At 44.5% G+C, this 21,040-nt stretch overlaps 1 protein-coding gene across 1 annotated transcript; it reads right to left on the bottom strand.

Moving 5' to 3' along the window:
• Positions 1-376: 376 nt before the first annotated feature.
• chrnb2 (cholinergic receptor, nicotinic, beta 2) lies at positions 377-19,252 on the bottom strand. Its single transcript, XM_047598904.1, has 6 exons — positions 18,913-19,252; positions 9,564-9,709; positions 8,614-8,658; positions 6,944-7,053; positions 4,370-5,498; positions 377-2,757 (listed from the first exon to the last, which is right to left on the bottom strand). Exons 1-6 carry the CDS (start codon positions 18,968-18,970, stop codon positions 2,605-2,607), a joined length of 1,641 nt encoding a protein of 546 aa, XP_047454860.1. The 5' UTR covers positions 18,971-19,252; the 3' UTR covers positions 377-2,604.
• Positions 19,253-21,040: the final 1,788 nt, after the last annotated feature.

Consider the following 21,040-nt stretch of genomic DNA (forward strand, 5'->3'; position numbering starts at 1 on the left):
ACACACACACACAAAAAAGGCCTAAAGCCAGATTCCTGTCCTACCTGCGTTCCAATTTTATGGCGGAAACACGAGAACCTAGAGTGACCTTGGCTGGGTACTACACCCATGATTGTTTAAAAGCCCCGCTGCCTAAAAAAATAAGTGTAGGTATGTGTGTGCGTATCTGAATACATAAAAAGGAAGCAAAGGAAGTAACAAGCTTTAATATTAGAAAGCCAGGAAATGTGTCTTTCTTTCATTTTATCCTGTGGTGCAAGATTAATGGGAAACGTGTAATACACTCACTCACTTACAGGATCTAAGTTGCGCATGTGGGAGAGTGCAAGATTGCGTGAGAGTAAAAAAAAAAAAAAAAAAAAGCCACGTAGACATATTTTGATTAATCTGAACCTACAACCTTTATTGGACTGGTTAAGGTGTGCACAGGAGCAGATTTTAGAGTCAGGAAGGAGAAGGTGAAAGATGGGTGAGCATAATGGAAGAGGAAGTGAGAACAAAGGAAGGAGAGTGGAAAGGTCAAAGAGAAAGAGGGAGAGAAAGAAGAGGCGGCGGCGGCGCTTTCTCCGCGTGGAACCATGCGGCCTACAGTTTTCACAGGTCTCTGATGGGCTTTTCACACTTGTTCAGGATCTGCTGGGGGCTCCCCAGAGGTAATCCCATCCTCCAGAGAGAGAGGGAGAGTGAGACGGCTCTCAGTCCAGAACAGGGCTGCAGACTGTAAAAAGCCAGGCGAACTCAGAGCGCAGGGACCAGGGGTTAGCCAGCATTTTATCAGAAGTTTATAGTCCTTTTCCAAAGCAGTAACATCTCTTGGAGTCATTTGTCTTTGCCTATCCCGCTTTATTCCTCCTCTCTGTTCGTCTTCGCTGCTTATGATTTTGCATAACTTATTGCCTTACATGACTTCTTCATCATTGGCCCTGTTGGCGTTTCCTCTCCTATTGAAAATTTAATTAATCCCCTCCTGCATGTGTGCCAGAGAAGGCCTTCTGCATCTTGCTTGGTTGTCAGAGAACGTGGGAAGCTTGTGGAATTAAGACAAACCAGGCATGATGAAAAGTACAAGAGCCTTAATGAGCAGGCGATTACTGTTATTCTAATTGGACTAAATGTCAGAAATGTGCGTCCACGGAAGACCAGATAAGGGGCGAAGGCCCGGAGTGAGGTCGACAGAGACTAATCCGACGAGTGGGGGAGCTGCACGTACGTTATGCTCTTCTGAACATTGTATCTCACGCTCATGATAATGCGTTGGGGTATGAGACAGAGACACACATACATACTCCCATACATGTATACATATGCTCTGAAAAATTACACACATGACCAGAATCCACTGCAGAAATAGGTATGGTGTGTGGGGGAGGAAAGAAGTGAGACACTGCCTCACCCTGATCTGACAATCAGAGCAATTACAGAAAATAAAACAGCTCGTGAAATTACGTATTAATACCCACAATTGCTAAATATCCATGATAAAACCCCCATCGATCACCATTTACATGTTACTTTATTCAAATACAGATTTTTGACCCCCGCTCTAAATCCTCCACGTTGGAGAAATCGTGTTCTGCTATCCCACATGTGGGGGCGGGAGGGGGGGTCCTGTCCACCATCTTGGCTAAGATTTCTCAATTTCTCAGAAGCTAGATTCATCTCGGTGCAGCTGTGCACTCTGGCACAGCAGGCTGTTGTCTACTAACTGTGCACAGCACTCTAAGCAAAAAACTGTCCATGCATAATCTATTACTTTAACCCTTTGACTCTTGCATAACAATGCAACCCGACTCTTTCTTTAGCATAGCTATGCACTATGTATTTTCCCTCACAATCTGTTGCTTTTACACATATTGTGTTAGTGTGCGCGTCACAGGCTGTGTAGTACAGTTTAAATCACATTCTTCTTATAGCTATACAATCATACACCATACCATGGCCTTTCTATCAGCAACAGTCCCTGGCATGAGCTAACACATAGAGAAATCTTAATAATATATACTCGATGCTATACTGTGGTAAGCTGCTATGCTATCATAAAATATACTGTTCACTGAAGCAGTGGATTTCTGAAGAAAAAGAAAAAGAAAAGAACCGCGATATGAGCCTCCCTTCCCACTCTGATACAGACTGTGAATGAGTAATGTCCGTTGTAGTTGAAGGTGGGCATGTCACGTGTCGATCGAGCAGTCAGCGTCGGCCAGAGAGAGGGTTGATCAGCTGGCGTACAGTTCAACAAGGAGAAAACAAAAATCTGAGCATCCTCCCTCCCTGACTGGCTGAAAAAAAGGAGTGCAGGGAGGGACCTTCCCACCAGAAACGCGTGGTCAGTCCTTTTAAGCATCTGGACAAAAAAAACTGCAGGTAAGAGTATGACGGTGTTTTTCTTTATATTCATACAAGAAAAAACTGTTGTTTGTTGCAAAAATCGTTGCTATAAAGGTAATGGACGTGATTGCTGTTCAGTACCAGTTTTAGTTTTTAGTTCCAGTTCCGTCGACACAATAAAACCCAGACCCGCTCCCCCTCCCACCTCCGGGCCTAGTCCTGCTGTGCTGATTGGTCGGGGAGCTGTCAGTCAGCGTGCTCGCCGCCGGAGAATGGTCAGCCTGGCGTGCTGGTGATGGTCTTGGCTGTGTAATTCTGGAAGAGGGGCTGCATGAACATGCCCAGTGTGCCGAACACGCACACGAAAACAAAGATCCACAGGAAGAGGCGGTCAATCACCATGGCAACATATTTCCAGTCTTCGCTCACCTGTGGACAGGGAGGGACAAAGAGGATGTGGGAGGGAGAGAAAGATTAAGGAAAGCCCAAATCACACTCCCGCTATTCTCTCTCCGTCTATGCTTCTGCCTTTAGCTATATGGCGGGTTAATGGAGGTGAAGGGTTAATGTGAACGGAGACTCGTTCTGCCACACAGCTCTGATGAGGTCTGACACGAGTGGAGGAGGACATGAGAGAGACGGAGGACAGAGAGAGAGGCAGAGGGTGTTCTGACACTGTAACCCCTGCGATGATAACTAGAGGAGGAGGGGAGATGAGGGAGTAAGGGGGGGGAGGGTTTAGGCTGATGAGCCGCACACAGTGCCAGGAGAGGGAGGATTTTAAAGTGGTCGGCATGGCAACGGAATGGTAGCTATGGCGATGATGGACAGAATTACGTAGGATTGTTTATCCCCCCCCCCCCTTCAGTTTCTTTCATTTTAGGAGAGAAGCCGGGTCTCCCAAGATGCCTTGAGGAGAAGAAATAAAACATGCTCCACTGTGCTGGCTTCTCTATTCCAGCTCTTTTCCACTTGTACTCCTTCCCTATGCACACGTCATACTGCTGCTATAATTACACGTCTGAGTTGAATATTCACCCAGCTATGATTGCGTCATCGTCTCCTTAGCTTGGGGTCTGTTGTAGTAGTCCCTGTGTTTTAAAAGGCAGGGTTAAACGGCACAGCTGTATTGTCACAGTATCTGACACTGATCTGTGCTTCTTGGGACGAACTGATAGCACGTCCTTAAAAAATATGATTTGTAACAGTACTTTATCCACATATGCACTGGATAATTTATTCCAAGTCTTTCTATTTTAACCCAGGGATGAATCACAGTGCTTCATATCCAGGCTGATACCAGGATGTGGTCATCACAGACTACTGTGTCCTGGGAGAGCAGTAAGCGGCAGCATACAATATATGGATCATACATAATTATAACAATATATGTTAACACATACAGCAGCACATTGGCATTCATCTGAAGTCCTGTTTCTGGCCAGCCGGAGAATTTAAGTCCAGTATCGACTGCCCCTTTTATCTCTCTTGTTTTTCTGTCTCAAATCACTTTAGGGGGGAACCAGACTCCTTTTAGCCGGTAAAAGGCTTCAATGTGTAATCTAATTTCTTTGTTTACTTTTGCACACAATGATTCATGCAAAAATTAGCTGAGTGCCCAATAAATGCGCTGTTATGTGCAATTTCTGACTTTCTGCAACCGGGGTGAAGAATGCAAAGTTAGCATGGCATAAACTACGCTAAGAGAAAATATGAAATGAGATTAAATCTGCAATTCTCCTTTAAAAAAAGAACAATGAGCTAAAAAAACTTTGTAGTCTCGAGGGCAGCAGCAGCGAGGGATGACAGTTATCAGTGGATTTGTGACTACACATTTAGTCATTCGATCTGTTGGTAAAATAAAAGACATAAAAGATCTAACCAGCTTTAAAGCTAAAAATCTAGTTTTGCAATCTTCAATGACGAAAACATAATTAATTAATTAATGTAACATTTCTTCGACTCTTAATCACTTAGGATTGTGTCTTTCAGGCTCTGAAATGGGGTGACAGATGCATCACTCTGAAAATCTAATACTCACACTCTGATCATCATCCTCGCTCTTCATGTGGTTGGCGATGAAGCGCACTCCTTCCACAGCCTCCTCGAAGCCCGGACAGGCTTGAGCCAGCAGCGCTTGAGTCAGGGCGGGACCTCCGGGTCCTTGCTTCCCCCTCGGCAGGTTTCCAGAGCCTCCCTCCCGGCCCTCCCTCACCCTGTTCAGACCATCCATGGATCCCCCTCCTGCACCTCCCAGGTCGCCTCCAAACTGTTTAACAGACGCCCTGTTTACATAGCATGTACAAGGGTCACTGTCCTCCTTGCCAAACACCGCTGTGGAGGTTCCCCCTCCGTTCCCGCCAGCGCTTGCCAGCCCGAGCCCCACCATTAAGGCCCCGGCCTCCCCGCCGCGCCCGCCCTCCTTCTGCTCCTGCCCCCTCCGTCTTTGACGTAGCCTCTGGCGCTCGCAGCTGTTCCTTGGCTGGCGCATGAAGAGCAGGGCGGGAAGCTTGTTGAGGAACACCAGTTTAACCCAAGGGGGCATGGTGTGTGTGGTGGGCGAACGGTGGTGTACGTTGAGCACGCACACGCTGGTGACGATGGAGAAAGTTACCAGAACCATGGTGAACATCAGGTACTTCCCCACCAGAGGGACGTCCAGTGAGGTCGGAGGGACAATCTTAGAGATCAGCAGCAGGAAGACAGTGAGAGCCAGCAGCACTGAGATGCACAGCGTCATCTTCTCCCCGCAGTCAGAGGGCAGGTAGAAGACCAGGATGGCCAGCGAAGTGATGAGCACACACGGGATGATGAGGTTGATGGTGTAAAAAAGGGGCTTCCTGCGAATTATGAAATCGTACGTGATGTCCACATAGGTGGGGTCGGCCGGGTTCTCGTTTCGTCTGCCTGGCAGCGCGATGATGTCCCACTCCCCACTGGGTGTGAAGTCGTCCATGCTGGCGACGTCGGCTCGAAGCACAAGATCAATCTCCGTGCGGTCATAGGTCCAAGAGCGGAAGCGTAGCGTGCAGTTCTGCTGGTCAAAGGGGAAGTGCTTGACCTCAATCTTACAGGCCGATTTATAGATGGCGGGCGGCAACCAGAAGATACTGCCGTCGTAGGACACCACGGCATTAGAGTAGAATGACACCTCATACACGCCATCAGCACTGAGACAAGGTGGGAGAGGACAAAGAAAGAAACAGGAAGAGCGTCAGACAAAATACATTTAGGCATTTGTGTGACGTCCCTGACTAAGGGAACATAACGTTTTTCTTCTCCTTATGCAATATATTACGGTAGGTTCTTTAAAGTTCCAGAGTGTGCACACACAATCATTTTGAAGTCACAGGGGTTAAACTTTGAGGCATCTCAGGTCAGCAAGCTCGGGTGAACACGCAGTCTGGACAAGAGACGCAGATCACTGGTGAGACTCAACGGCTCAATCAAGGTCAGAAGTCCACTGGCAAAACTGGACTTCTGAGATCTTACCAAAAAATTAATCCTTAAAGATCACTAATGTTGAATGCTGAGTTTCACAATATCTCACGTAAATTCTCAAGCTAACACAATGGACATCACGTAAACTCCAAATTAGATAACAAAATAAAACTGCGACTTAAAAACGAGTAGCTCCAGTGACATTAGCTGAGCTGATCCTCCTGTTTTAAGTGACTGACAGTTTGAACCGCTAGAGATGTGGAGGATAGGATGCCAACCTGGGGTTACGTGGGATTAAAAGGATCACTTTATCCAGAGTTAGGTGGGGTCAGGGGATCTTTTAATCTTTAGTAAAGTAAGGAGTGAAGCCGGGTAAGAGGAGAAGGCCAGACAGATCGCTGTGCTCTGATGAGCTGGTTTCCATATAGTAGGTTCGGTTTCCATTACATGAAGACAAGTGGTCTGCAACATCCTAATCTCCCTTGGACTTGTAGGCAAATTATAATGAGAAAAACAGTGTTGTTGAAGTGTTTCATATTACATTACAGTGCAGATTATTTATTTGTATTGAACATCGGTTTGGAATTATTATTATTTACATAGGCATGGCTGACTGTGCCAGGCTCGCTGAAGGATTAATTTGAAAAAACATATATTACTAATAAAGACTCTAAATGACGGTTAATTGTCTGCAATCTCGGCATATAACTGTCATATGTTTTATGAGCCTGACAAACAGAATAGCAATTTGCATGCATCTATGTGCAAGTGCATTCTTGTGGATTATCTATACGCATCTACTGTATGTACACTTAATCACCATCTATTTACTGAATGTGCACGTCTACCTGAGTGCGTGCCGTGCAGATTACTCAGTCTTTGAAGTGTCTCGTGAGACTTGGAGGTATAGTAATGCAGCATTAGCAAGCTGAGTAGATAACAGTGGACATATTCAGTCATGTGCGGCGGGTCGGCATGTTTTACACACTTGAACTTGCTATTTAATTGATGTTCTTATTTAATGTGACTTACAATGGTGGCTGCTAGATCAGTTCACCAGGGAGTTCATCGTGAGAACGGTCTGTGCGTCTGTTGTGCGTTTCTTTTAGCATGCATGCATCCGTGAGCCTGTGTGTGTCTTCTGGGAGCTTTCTGGAGTGAGAGAGTGACTCACTTATTGTAGAGCACCACGTCAGGCAGCCAGATGTGTTTTGAGGGCAGCCTGACCTTCATCATTCCATCAAACTCCTCGGGGACCCAAGTCAGACGGTAGTCCTGCCACTCCTGGGGGGCGATAAAAATGCAATGCTTAGTCACTCATCTGCCAATCATACTGCTGCAACAAGACGTTGTGTGAGGAGCAGAGAGGAGAAAATCTCTCAGATTTGTCTGTAGGTCATCGGTGGTCAATATGACACATAGGAAAGCACAAAGGCCCGAGGAACATCCTGTGCTATCTCTTACATTACAATGACACACAAAGTATGGCAGTTCCCATGTTTGTATGTCTCTCCGTCCTCTACGTAACCTCGTATAAAAGACCAATAATATCTTGGTGACTATGCTGTGGGTCAGTCTTTGACATTGGCGTTCTGAAGCCTGTGCGACCTGTAACAGCGGCTCCGTCTGACTCTTCCATGTTGGAGCTGTAATGCTCATGCTAGGTCGTCTGCGGTAGCTGTGATGCATTATGGTCATTACACTTTGTCTTGGACCAAGACAGCTGCCCTTGGCTCCCCTACTTTCCAATGGGGAGGAATCCATAGGGCATTGATGGTCATTCCACGCTCCGTTACATGTCATAAATCCCAGCCTGCTCAGGTGCAAGTGGTTGTGTGTGTGTTTGAGAATATGAGAGCATCAAATTAACTATTTAATCAAATATACCCAGTCACACACACTATATATGCAGAGGGCTGTTTTTCTGGGCTGCTTCATCAACGGATCAAAAAATGAACGCTCATCTGTGGTCATTTGTTCTAATTCCAGCTTTCAACAGTAAGCATATGTTGTAGCTATAATTACTTAACGTGTGTACCCACATGATCTCCCATGTTATATAGGCATCAGCTGTAAGCATACAAAGAAGGTCAAAGCCCAGTCAAAGTCACATCATAATCAGATGGTGAATTCATTCTATTCTATCTCACCCTAAATCTGCTTGTTTATGTTCAATTTAAACTCCTCTTGTCATGTTTCTCTTTTTTCAGATTTTCATTTTTCGAGGACGAGTACCATTTGATGTTTTCCTCTCTCACTGTCTGACACTCTTTCAGTTCTGTCAGTTCCCAGATTTGCTACTCCACACGAGCAGAGGCAGGTTTACTCTGTGAGCCACAGAACCAGTGAAACATATGGAACAGAAATGCATCTTTCCCCTCCAGTAACGGAGGCACAGCTCATGCATCATGCTCTACTGGTGTGATAACACTGTGGAAATTGATTACATAATCTTAATCAGCACATGGTGCAATATGTTATGGATTTCTATGTGTGTGTGTGTGCATGTTTCTTCTTGTTTTTAGTACGTTGTGGGGACCACACTCTTGCACAACACTTGTGGGGCCACACATTTTTGAGGCCTGTTATTTTTATTGTTACCACAATTGCTGGAGTTAGGCACTTACTTTGGATGGTCAGGGTTAAGGAAAGGTGGTGAGAAACGAGTCAAAATCAAAGGTACAGGCATATGTGTGTTTCAAATTTCTGAATAAAATCCAACCTTTCTTTCTTCCTAAATCAGTTCGTTTGTCTGCATTTTCAAAGTATTTGAGTTTGTTTCTATATGGCTGAATGTTTGGCGCACTGCAGTAGTTAGATGAGATGAGGAGCGGGAAGTCTCACCTGCGTCAGCCAGACATTGGTGGTCATCACCTGCTCTCTTTCATGCTGCAGAGGAACACATACACATATAATTTCATTACATGGAAAACTATGATTTCATTACAGCACTTAGGTGTGAGTTTAAGTGGCTGATGGATAGATGCTGCGAGGCGAGCCTCAGAAAACGTCCGTGTCCCATTTGTTTTAAATCAAGCTTTCTGTAAAACATTTGGGTCTTTGAGCTGAGCCCCGGCAAGCCCAGATGATGTTGTCAGGTTTCATTTTGTAAATCGGCACCTCCTGAACCGCTGAGAAGATTTTTGCAGCAGATTTCATTTGCAGAAAATACCACTCACCATGAATAATAAATTGATCTTTATGTGGAAAATCTGCAGTGTTGCTGGTAAATGTAAACAAAAATAAACAAATATACCCCGGTGGGTCACTTTAGCTCCAAGACAGCAGTGATTTCACACTTCGTCTGGAGCTTGTCTGGAGTGGCCAAAAATAGCATATTTATGTATATTTGCTCAGGTAGTGTAGTTAATTACTTTGCGTGTGATTATTCTAAAACACACTGGTGGCCATACACTGACTAGCCACAAGATTATGACCACCGACAGGAGAATAAATAACTTGTGACAGCTCAATGTACTACTGGGGGAACGTTTGTCATTCATGTGGATGTTAGACATGTATCACCCATCTAGACCAGACCAGGCACCCTCGACCCCATAGCAGTGACACTCTCTGATGGCAGCAGATACAAACACACACACAAAGCGCTTTAGGAGCAACTCAAAAACATTGAAGTGAAAATAAAACATTAAAACGCTTAATAACTGCAATCAGAACAGAGACAATTTTTTCCAGGAATCAACAAATCTGCAATTTACTATTTTATTAAGTTTAGCCCCATTAGTCATATTCAAGGGACCACACGGATTCAGACCCATCATGTGCATACTCACCACACTGATGAGCTGGGCCAACGACACCATCAGCTGCACGGTGACCAGCTCTGAGCCATTAGTCGCGGGACGGATCAGTTTGTTGTAGTGTGCTGGGTTTAGGAGATGCTCCACCAGCCGCTCCTCTGTGTCTGCCCCAAGGCCGCCTGTAATGAGAACACATTACCATCATCATCGCCTGCTTCTATCAGACACGGGAGACAAACACAGTTGCAGACATCTGTGTCTCTCCTGGCATTAAAAAGATATTTGTCAAGTCGGATAAAATATGGCGCAAACATATGGGAGCGGGGAATCATGGAGTCTCTGTGTGTGGCCGCTGACCTCGCTGCCAGCGCTGAGAGCTGCGCAGCTCCATGCACCATGTGTACTGAAAATTCAGAGCCTTTGAACCATGGCATTACTCATCACTGCCGGCTGGAGCATGTCAACTCAGCTCGATACACACTTCATACACGATCTGACATCATAAGAATGAGTCAACCAGTCTGAATGTCTCTATTGCTATCCTTCCTGTCTTTATCGCGCTCTTAGCGCCTCTGCTCTGTCTCCACCTATTCTCCTCTGCTGTGTTGCACTGCTCTCCAACTGCCAGTCTTTCGCAGCTTTGGGTTATTTTCGCTCCATCCCTCACTTCCCTTCTCCCGTCTTTGCCCCCACATTTCCCTCCCTCCTGTCCGCCATGCCTCCATCTGCAGCGGGCTGTAATCGGAGTAAAGTTCAGGAAGAGCTGTCACAACACCACACACGGGAGGGCAAGTTTTTTTTTCTTCCATGATGCATGGTGAAAAACAACTGCTCTGCACCTCCTCCTTCCTCCCTCCCTCTCTCCTGCCATTCACTCCCTGTCTCGCTGGCATCTGCTCGCTCCTGTGCTGCATCTTTTCTCTCTCATAATTCCCTCACCTCCTCTCCCACCCCGAAGGTAAACACAGGCTGCTGACTGTTAACTTGGAACTGACATTGACAAATTCACACATGCTATTTTAGGGGCTGTTAACGGTGCAGGAAAACAAACACGTCACGGAAAACCCTCTTGACATGAAGTCTTGTCAAGAAGGCCCTAAAACATAGACTTTAACAGACCACTGAAACATTAACACAGATATGATAGATATAATAAACTATATAAGGCTCTGCAGTCAAAATGATGAAAAAATAGATCCTAAACCCTTCATTCTAAAGCTCCATCCACCTTTTCAAATACGTCGAATGCACAAACATGATCATAAAATTAAATTAATAGTAACTGGACAAGACTGAATTCAGTCTGCTTGTGTTTTTAATTTATTGATTAGTGAATTTATAGAAATTTTAAGTAATTTAACCCACAAAATTCCAAACAGCCCGTGTTTCAAGGTTTACTGCTTCATTCTTTGATTAAAATCTATAAAAATTATTGCACTGTACCACTTATGAAAACTCAAAAAATGTGTGTGTAAAGACATATACAGATGAATTCAGTTAAAACAACTTGAAAAACGTAGAAACATAGAAGATCCAGCAACCCGACGCCTTTGTCACCATTTCCTTACGTCCCCCCGTTCTTTTTCTCACTCCGTCCTGATGATCCCTCCCTCCTGCCCTGCGGCGCTGCTGTGTTCACTGAACAGGAATGATAGCCTCTGTCTCCGAATCAATGAGGACTCTATTCATGCCCCGTGAGCCTGACACGCGACTCGCTCCCCACCCTTTTTTAATCTTCTGCTCTTTTTCTGCCATCACATTTTCTTTTACACTTTCTCCACCTTTCCATCATCCGAGTGAGTCGGCCCATATAATCCTCCCACTCCGGTGATTGTCTCCCTCCCTCTCTCCTTCCTGTTATCTCCATCTCCTTGCCGCTGACAGCCGCCGTCCATTTATTGCCCCTTCCTTCACTAATCTGGTCTCATCAATACACATCCTGTCAGCGCATGTGTGTAGCACTCAGATTGTTTATTGTGTACAAGCTCAGGCTGGCGGTTTTATGCCTGCATGTGTCTTCTTGTGTGCAGATATTCATGAGGGAAATAAGCATTACTGTTTGTGTCTGAACCATATGAGTAATGTATATTATTCTCAGAAGCACAAGGCAATAACTCTGTCGGATCAGACGGAAAGCCAATACAGTACTTAAACAATGATGAAGCAGAAAACATCCATCCATTTCCATCACCTCAGCTCATGTTTGTCAAGATTTCTGCATAAACTCCAAGTTGACAAGTTAAGGGACAGATCATGTGTCTTATACAATTAGATTATATTTTTATGAAGTATCGTGGAAGACATTTTTCCTCTAATGCATCAATCTGATCCCAGATTCTCAATCAAACCATTTGACTGCTGAGAGCTGAGTCACAGCCCTCAAACATCACTGCTGATGACGACCAGCTTCACGACCAGGAGCGCAATTTCTAAAAGCCAAACACGCAGTGCTCACTTGCAGAATATTATTATTCGGAATGGTGACATTTGCCCAATTTTTAACATTTCTGCATGGACTATTTATCTGAATAAGAAAGGTTGGTCAAATGCATTCCATTTTGCATGCTGCACAATCATGACATGCGTCAAGATATAAAAAGCTTGTTATAAAAATAATACAACAAATGTAGAGAACTATGCCACCTTAGCTTTCATACCCACTTCTCTGGGCCTTTCAACATTTTGCTTATTTATGGTTTAATACTGGCAGATAAAAGTCTAGGCTAATATTTTAGAGCGGTGCGACAAATTAGAGACCCAACCAGAACACTTTAGTCTGTTCGAGTTTTTCTTATCTCAAGAACAAGACTGCAAAAATACCCACGCCCTCCAACGTGATCGCTCTCCACACACACACGCACACACAGGCTGCTCATCTTCGCCACTTATTAATGCTTCCTTTTCTCTGTCTCCACGCACAACACTTATGCTAAAGGCTGAGCTGAGTGGCTGCAGTGTTGCTGGTAGCTCAGGTTGTATTCTGGTTGTTTTAAAGTGCAAATATTGCAAACTTAATGTGACACTATGAATATTTCAGCAGGGCTTCCCATTAGACCCCGGAGCTAGGGAAGTTACGCACTACCATACATATGCGTACGCAACACAGCACCGGGACAGACAAGATGGTAGCCGCAGCTACATCCGTTTCTTTTCTCCCATTCCTAGAACTCAGTATATGTGCAAGTGTTCTTCATATTTCTCGACGATTTGACCCGTTTGATTTGGTGAATCGAACGGCATCTGTTGTTTGTCACTTTAAACACTACCCAGAGGCTGGAGTACACACGGGCTGTAAAGACAAATGTGGAGAAAATGAGGGCGAAGCGAGAGCTAAATTGAATTGTCCCGCTAAGACTATTACAGTGATGATCTCTATTTATACAGCTCGCTCAAATGAGAAAAGGTTGGAGGCAAAGTGGGGTCGCTTCCTCCTCTCCTTTCCGTGGACTGCCAAAGAGGCTTTTTGGCTGCAGCTGGGACCTTTATGTGGAAATATTCTTAAATCAATAATGGAGAGATCCATTGATCTACTGGCAACAACCAATTGGCTCTGTAGTGGCCATAGAGCTGAGATATTAATATCGATCCACTAGCTAGCTGCAATATCACAGCACTCCAAAAACAAAGCCATCCTGTGGACGAACTGCCTTTTTGTCGTACAAAACTCCACAGTAGAGAGAAGCATGGTCAATTGAATTCAAATATGGATGCACTCGTAAGACAAAGAAAGGAAATAAAATATGAAGAAAAGATAGAAACAGACTCTTAAGAAAATTTAATGTAAACAAAATAGATACAAACAGAAACGTACTGCGCAGAAGAAACGACACAAAATTAAAAAGGAAAGTCAAAGCTTAGATATATACATAAAAAATCTAAGGGAATATTGTGACACAGCCTTTCAAACTGAATTTAAAAGAAGAGATTACAAAATGCCTTCAGCGTGGATTTAAAAGTTTTAATGTTAATATTAAAGTAACAAGCAAACTATTTGAACATTTCCTGGCTACGGATCTCAAGCTGTGAGTCTTTTCCGCTCTGGTCTGTTTTACATCTTTGGTTTAGTTGACTGAAGAGCACATTGAGCTGAAGGGAAAGTGAACAGAGTGACCTGTTATTTGCAGCCTTGATAAATATCAAGACATAGGCATCAATTGCTGGATCTGTTTCTGTTATGGAGGAATTAATCACAGGTGAGTCTCATCTATATATCAACAGCTCATGTTATGATTTATGGTAATCGTTGTCGAGGCCATAAACTTTCACTCCACAGATCCTCTAGCAGGTTCATTACCACAAATATAAGTGTTGTCCAAACCATGCATAAAAATAAACTGTCATGACTGGGGTTGTAACGGTATTTGTATTCGTCCCGTCACGGTACGGTACGGTACGGGCACCACGGTTCGGTGCACGCAGTCACACGACAAATACCTCTGAGTGAGTATTTAAAAAAGTTGAGTCCTCACGTCAATTCAGGTGAAAGCTTCCCGCAACTGACATTACAGAAGAAGCAGCAGAAGAAGAAGAATAGGGGGTGTTGAGTTGAGCCGTCAGCTTCACTGACATCGCGCGTATGGGAGCACTTTGGTTTCCCAGCGAACCCTCCGCGTCGTCCATTAATTTCAGATAATGGACACCTCGTCAGGCATTAACCCGCATAAACCATGGTCACTTACGAAATAAATAAATATTATGTCAATTATTAATATGTTCATGTTGTTGTTTTATTTTTTACCGTATTTAAATCATAAGTTTTTCACAAGAAGCGGCTGAGCATCTCCCGCCCGCAGGCGTTGCAGCAGCAGTAACTAATCAGCAGAGGGGAAGAGAGATGATTGCTTAACGTTACATTACGTGATACAAAGTATCATTTCAGAAGGCCAGTGCACTTATTACAGCGTGTGTCTAGAGGATCATGCGAAATTTCCAGTCCACAGATTTCCTAAATCGTTTTTATTGCAAGAAATATTATCCACCATTCACTCTAATCGTTTAATGTGTAGAGGATCATCCTCTAAATTGTCCAGTTCCTCCGGTGTAACCTTGTGTCGCATCTCCTCCTTTTTTTCATATCCTCTTCTCTCTTTCTTTTCTGCTGCATCCCAGTCTTCAAAATTATCAAATTCACCAAATAGGTTAAAGTCAACTATAAAACAATGCATTTTTTGTCAACTGTATTGCCATTGTGATAAATAAACTGAAATAAGTATGTTCTCTGTTTCTGTTGCCACGGTTACCAAAGCATTTGAGCCAGCGCAATCATTTAGTACTGTCATCATGTAATTTGCCCGGAAATTATGGGTGTCCGTTATCACTTTTTAATGTACACCCCGCAGTCAGTCAGAATCGAGGATTCACAGACCATGGTTTAAATAAGGGTTAATGCCCGACAGGGTGAAAGTGTGTTTTTTCTTTTCCTTTAGGAACAGAATGAATGAATGGTATTAAAACCCTAATGCATTTGCTTTATGTTTTATTTTATTTATTTTTAAATTTTTACAACAGGAGATGGTTTTGGTTTTGCAGCTTCTGTTCAAAATAAATTAAAAAAGCTAGTCTTATACATGTCTGACTTTTTGTTTCTATTTTCCCGTTGTACCGAACCCGTACCGAACAGTGACCCCCATACCGAGGTACGCACCGAACCGATGCTTGTGTGTACCATTACACCCCTAGTCATGACTGACTCAGTGAAGCATAGGGACAAAAACACAACTTCTTCGACATGTATTGCTTGCTAAGTGCTTTCTTTCTAGTAACACTGCAAGAATCTGTCATTAAAAAGTTTCACAATGAGAAAACTATGATATAACACATCCAAAAATAATATTGCAACTACACAAAGTACTGCCTTTCATGCACGTAGTTTATGTACAGAGCAAGGAACTCAGCTGTGGCATGAGTATGGCTCTCTAAGCTATTTCAGGGACAGCAATAAAATACATCACTTGAACCGTATTAGGCTTCTCATAGTGGCTATTATTTGTGCCATCATTTAGTCGTAAATCCTGAAGCCGTGTTTGCACCAGGTCAGAGCCTGCAGCCTCCGTGAAGAGAGACAAGGAGCACAAGGTCTGACTGCAGCCTATTCCTACCAAACAAATTACTTTCTTTCTGGTTTTAGTGCAGTATTCCACTCCAGTGTACTTTTATATATTACATAATTTCTACAGTGACCACAAGATAAAATATTTTTATGCACAATTTTCTTGCTGCATTGTAGCAGTAGGAGCACAGTCCATCTTTTTTTTTTTAAATATTCTTAGACGAGCTCAAAATTAACTTTCCCAAACGTCTCTTATCTGCCTCTTATTCTCCACCGCTTAAGTTTCTATTAAACCTCTGTCCTCTCCCTTTGCTCCCCCGCTAATCTCCAGGGCCTCGCTGCTGTGCGCTGCCGCCGCTACACATTCATTCACACCAACACGCCCGACACCCTTATGCTCAGACACACACACACACACAGACACATTCGCAATCTTGCACAAATCACACATGAGAGAGCACAGCTTCACACATGGAATCACACACATTCTCGCATACGCGTTTGAGGCCTCTGTTGTGAATATGCTGTGCATTTCTAATCACAGATGCTGCCCCTACCCGCTGATCTGATCCTGTTGCTGCTGCTGCGTGCCGGCAATCAGTCCAAAGAGATAGAGACAGAGGGAATAAGCACGCGAGACGCAGACAGAAAGTGACAGAAAGTGACACAAAGTGGGAGAGAGAGACAATAGAGAGCGCTGCTGTTAGGTGGAGGATAAGATGCTGTGAAGATCAGAGAAGCCGGAACGCTGCAGCAAGAAAGTGACGACAACTTAAACTGAGTGAGCAGCCTGCCGAGCACACGACTGGTTGATAGTCAAGAGCTTTCTCAGAGCGGAGGGCAGAGTTCACAGTGTGTGCATACGTTCACAAAAATTAGTTTCAGGGTGATGCTGGCTTTTATTTTCAGGTTTTATTGCAGTAAAAGTACTTTAAGTGCATTTTTTTTTTTTTTTTGCTGATGAGACTGTCACGCACCATGTTCCACGTCCAGTAACCCCTGCATCAGGTCAACTTAGCACCACAGACATGTTTATTATGCATGGCCTGCAGGGGGAATGACAAGAGACATCCTCCTCACACAACGGGTGGCCACATCCTCACAGCAGAATCTGAGGCAGGTGGTGAAATGTCCTTGAGCGTCCTTGCACAGCTGCCGAATCCGACGCTCCTTTTATGGAGGTCTGCGTGTTCGCATGAGCCTTATGTAAGAAAGTGAAGCTGTGGCTCTGGGGGAGTAAAATTTCTGACTTTTCTCCGTCTCCTTGGATTGCCATCGTTTTTGTTTTTGTTTTTTTTGCCTGACACTGAATCAGACGCGCGAATTCTCTCCTTCTTTATATATGAAGGTGATAAAAATGGTACGAGCCCGGGCGGCGACATCAGCACACATGAATAAATGACATCTCAGCGTCTCTGTCTGCTTTCTTGCGGGGAATATCTTATTAGAATCCCACGCTCCAGGTGTGTGTTTGCGCGTTGGCATGTGCGCGCTACATTTCTTCAAACATGTGTTTTGGAGTGTGCCTGTGTGTGGATAGAGTTTAAAGTCTCCGAGGATGATGATAATCAGATTTTCTCCCTTAAGGGCAGGATGACTCATTAGTACTCCACTGCTTATAAGGCTCCTTAAAGTGATATGTCATGTCGGTAGCGTTTCCTCTTTCGGTGCAGATACATCTGTATGAACGCAGGATTGAGCAACCAACAAAATCACAAACAAAGTACATTCGCGTAACATTTGATGTTTTGTTAGTTGGTTCTAAAGCTATTAGTTTCGGGCTTATTTTATTTGAGCTCACAATAAAATCTGCTTCATTGGAGATCCTAAATAGGCCGTAGGTGTTCATGGCAACCCGTCCAGTGTGTAGCCTGACTGCTGGGAAATGCTCTGTGTGTATGTGTGTGTGTGTGTGTGTGTCACTGCTTGTTGTCTGTATAATCTAAAGCTGGACTGTAATTATATTGTTTCTTATATCTATATGCCTTATATTCTATATGTTGGCTTTCAGAAGGTTTATTTTTTTCTAAAGATCTAACACATTTAAATACGAGTGATGTGATGAAGAGTTTAATCTGCTTCTGGATGCATTGTGACGAACGTCTCGGTGTAACGCTCTCAGGAGGAGCAGGAGTATGTTGTCATCATGGGTGATGATGAGCAGTTAGTCCGTGAAAGGCAGATGGCCAAGTGTGTGTGTGTGTATGAAGGCAGAGGTGTGTGTGTGTGTGTGTGTGTGTGCTGCACAGGCAGCGACAGGCGACCTCTTTGCTTGGAGGCCCTGAGCCGGCCTCTGCCCTGCCACTATTATAGATTTCCTGAAAATATCAAGACGGTTGTTATTCAGCCAATCAGCTGATGTATTGGACCAAACCCTCTGAGCTGAACCCGACACTGAATTAGAGCCAACTTACACTCTAATGGCTTACACTTAACACATACCTCATTTGCTCGCAGCAGCTATCTTTAGTCGTAAATAAGACTCAATTCACATCCTCCGTTAAAAAAAGAGACTATTTATCAGTCTAAGCTGTTACTCAGAGACAGACGGCCTTCCCTGCACTGCCGGAGGAGACATCATTTGTCCACTGATGACAGGATGTAGATGTTGTTTTAGCCCAACATGCCTCTCATTAACCTGCCCACTCTGTGCAAGACCTCGGAGTTAATGAGAGAGAGGGAGCGAGAGTGAGGGATAGACATGAGTGATAAAATAATTTATTTCTCTCTCCGTCCAGTATTGAGAGAGAAAATGAAGCTACCCCTAGAAACCAATAAGATGGAGCTGTTTCCAGTTAATCTAACTAATTTGTGTTCAGCCAGTAGACAGCAAAGCCAGCCATATTTAAATTCTTTAATGTCAACCATACTCTGTTCAAAACCTTAAAATAATAAACCAATACGCTATAACAGCGTGTATTACCATGTGGTAACGCAATAACTGGCGTCACTTTATAAAGTCCGTGAACACATCATTAACAGAATCCTAAATGATACAGTTTCCCGTGTTTTAAATGTAAAAATCACGTTAGCTTTTGCTAATGTCTCCACACCGTGCGCATAGGCTGTGTGGAGTGGATCATATTTCTCCACTACATCATTCCGTCGCGCTCCATGCCGTTGCGAGAAAGATGGTGACACAGCAATGAAAGAGTCGTTTTCTCCAGCTCTGCCTCTCTTCAGCGTCTAACCACTCCTTTTGTTTTTACACTCACTCCAGGGACCTGTTCAGCTCCCCCAGAATGCGCAGGCACCCGGTGGTTTCTGGCCCTGCAAGGTGATGATGCACGCGAAAGCGCGTCGATGGAGCCGTTAGGCGGAAAAGGTACTCACCTCCCGCAATGGCGAGGAGAACCAGCAGCGGCAGCATCGGCGGACAGCCTTCCATCATGGTACGTGCGTCCGAGCGCGCTCCGAGCCCGGAAAGGTGTTCGCGGGGATGGAGAGGCCACCCCAAGCACGCCCGCAGTGTTGCTCCTCTCTCCTCTACACGGTCCAAATCTCCCTTTACTCTCTACCCGGCATGGTGGCCTCGGGGCTTTCCGTCGGTCGGCACTTCTTCGTCCGATGAGGGGAAAACCAAAAAAAAAATATCTCGGCGAAGCCAGGTGAGCGCTGCGCTGGGTAGTGCGGTGCTGGCTGTCCGTGCTGCTGAACGCCGCTCAGCGATGCGACGCTTTGGAGAGGCGGAGGCGGGGCGGGGAAGGGGGGTGCGGGGGGGCGCGCGGAGGAGCGGGGAGGGGAGGATGTGGCATACCTCAAAGGCTGCGCATCCCTGCTACCGATGCCAGTGTCTTCCCCGCGCGAGTCACACATCACCATATAGTATTAACTGTTCCTAGGCATGCACGATCAGAGAGTTTGTGGCGCTCAGTAGTGACTTTACCGTGACCTTGACAAACTTAATGGCGTCCTTCAGCTCTATCTGGTTCATCTTTTATATTCGCCGCAGGCCAAATATTTGTGAAAAAACAGACGTAAGAAAAAACAGGCAAGACGCGTTCTCATTGGCATATACTGTGTATGTGTATTATTTATTAATTCAAGATTTGGACACGCATCATTTTAAATATTGCACAGTGGCCTGATGTTCTGTGAACTACGTCCACACTCTAAAAGTTAGTTGTGTACTGTCTGGTGCTCTCCTGCCTGCTCTCTTCTTCTTTCTACTATAGTTTCTTCTTTGTCACTTATCAATCTTCAAATGTACATTTTTGGTTCTATTCCCCTGCAGGCCACCGAAGTGACCCCTGAACATCTGAGAGACAGATGGAGAAGTGCAGAAATAAGTTAGCCATGAGACAGAAGTTTGGAGACTCCTGTGCCGGGTGATAAGAGAAACCTAAAAATTTGATTTGGATGATGAGGGGCGAAGGGAATGCCGCAAAGAAAGAGTTAGAGACGGGGAGGGAGCGTGGGAGGGAGAAAGGGGGAAAGAGAGGGATGGGGTATGAATAAACAAAGTAAACAGGAGGACGGAGGGAGGAGGCGGTTGCCGTGGTGACTGCCGGAAAGCTCCAGGAGGAAGCGACCTGTTTCTCCTTCATTTTGTCTATTTTCATCGCTGAAGCACACACAAAGGAGAGGACACATGCGCAGCTGGCTCACAACACAGACTCAGGCCTACACTTCTCCATAAATGCACACGCGTACAGGCAAACCCTTCCACGGTAACGTCTCCTTCTGTCATGCTATCTTTATACACTCTTCCTCCCTCCCTCTCTCTGTGCAGTCTTCTCCTTTCCCCCTCTCTACTTCTCTGCAGTGAATGAGCTGACCTGACAGTGCTCCTCCTCTGCACTGAGTGCTGCAAGTCTCTCTCTGAATTATTTAAAAGCTGGGACCCCCACGAGTGCTTGTCTTCCCCTAACACCCCCTCACGCTCGCTCTCGCTCCCTTCTTTCCTCTGTCCCTTGCATTCCTGCTGTCATTCTGTCTTGGAGTGACAATTACTTCCTGTGGTTCTGTCAGATCTCAGAGACACAACATGCAAATCTGATCTAGGAATCACAGACCGATTAGGAGTCAACAACGAATAAGACACAAAGAATTAACAACACAGGATGTAAAATGTTCTGCTGCATGAAAATATAATTTGACTCATTCGTGTGTTTCTGCACCAGTTAATAATCAGTATCATTAATATAATAGAACACGTGTTTTTGTTTTCTCTAGAATGACCTTAAAACACATTTCTGAAAATGAATTGTGGTATTTCTATTTTAGGTGAGGATTTGAATGCCGCCACTGATCCTTTATAAGATCATGTCGGGAACACAGATGACAGGAATTATGCACACACCCAGGAAAACCACGAGTCTCCAAAGTTCGTCAACTTTTCATGAGCTATGAAAATGATTCGTTTTCAGCTGTGACAATACAGCCTACAAATACAAAAAAAAGAAAATCTTTTTAATATGGTTTATGTAGCCAACGAAGGTTTCTTCTTCTGCCAAGGAAC

This window comes from Mugil cephalus, chromosome 11 (assembly GCF_022458985.1).
Source record: "Mugil cephalus isolate CIBA_MC_2020 chromosome 11, CIBA_Mcephalus_1.1, whole genome shotgun sequence".
In the NCBI taxonomy this organism is placed as follows: Eukaryota; Metazoa; Chordata; class Actinopteri; order Mugiliformes; family Mugilidae; genus Mugil; species Mugil cephalus.

Bases quoted from the DNA above. Each gene is read 5' to 3' on its own strand.
- chrnb2 (XM_047598904.1), bottom strand. From the start codon at position 18,970: ATGATGGAAGGCTGTCCGCCGATGCTGCCGCTGCTGGTTCTCCTCGCC. The intron at 8,659-9,563 runs GTGAGTATGCAC...GTTCCTCTGCAG, and splicing joins TGGCCCAGCTCATCAGTGTG to CATGAAAGAGAGCAGGTGAT. The intron at 2,758-4,369 runs GTGAGTATTAGA...CCCTGTCCACAG, and splicing joins GCGAGGATGATGATCAGAGT to GTGAGCGAAGACTGGAAATA.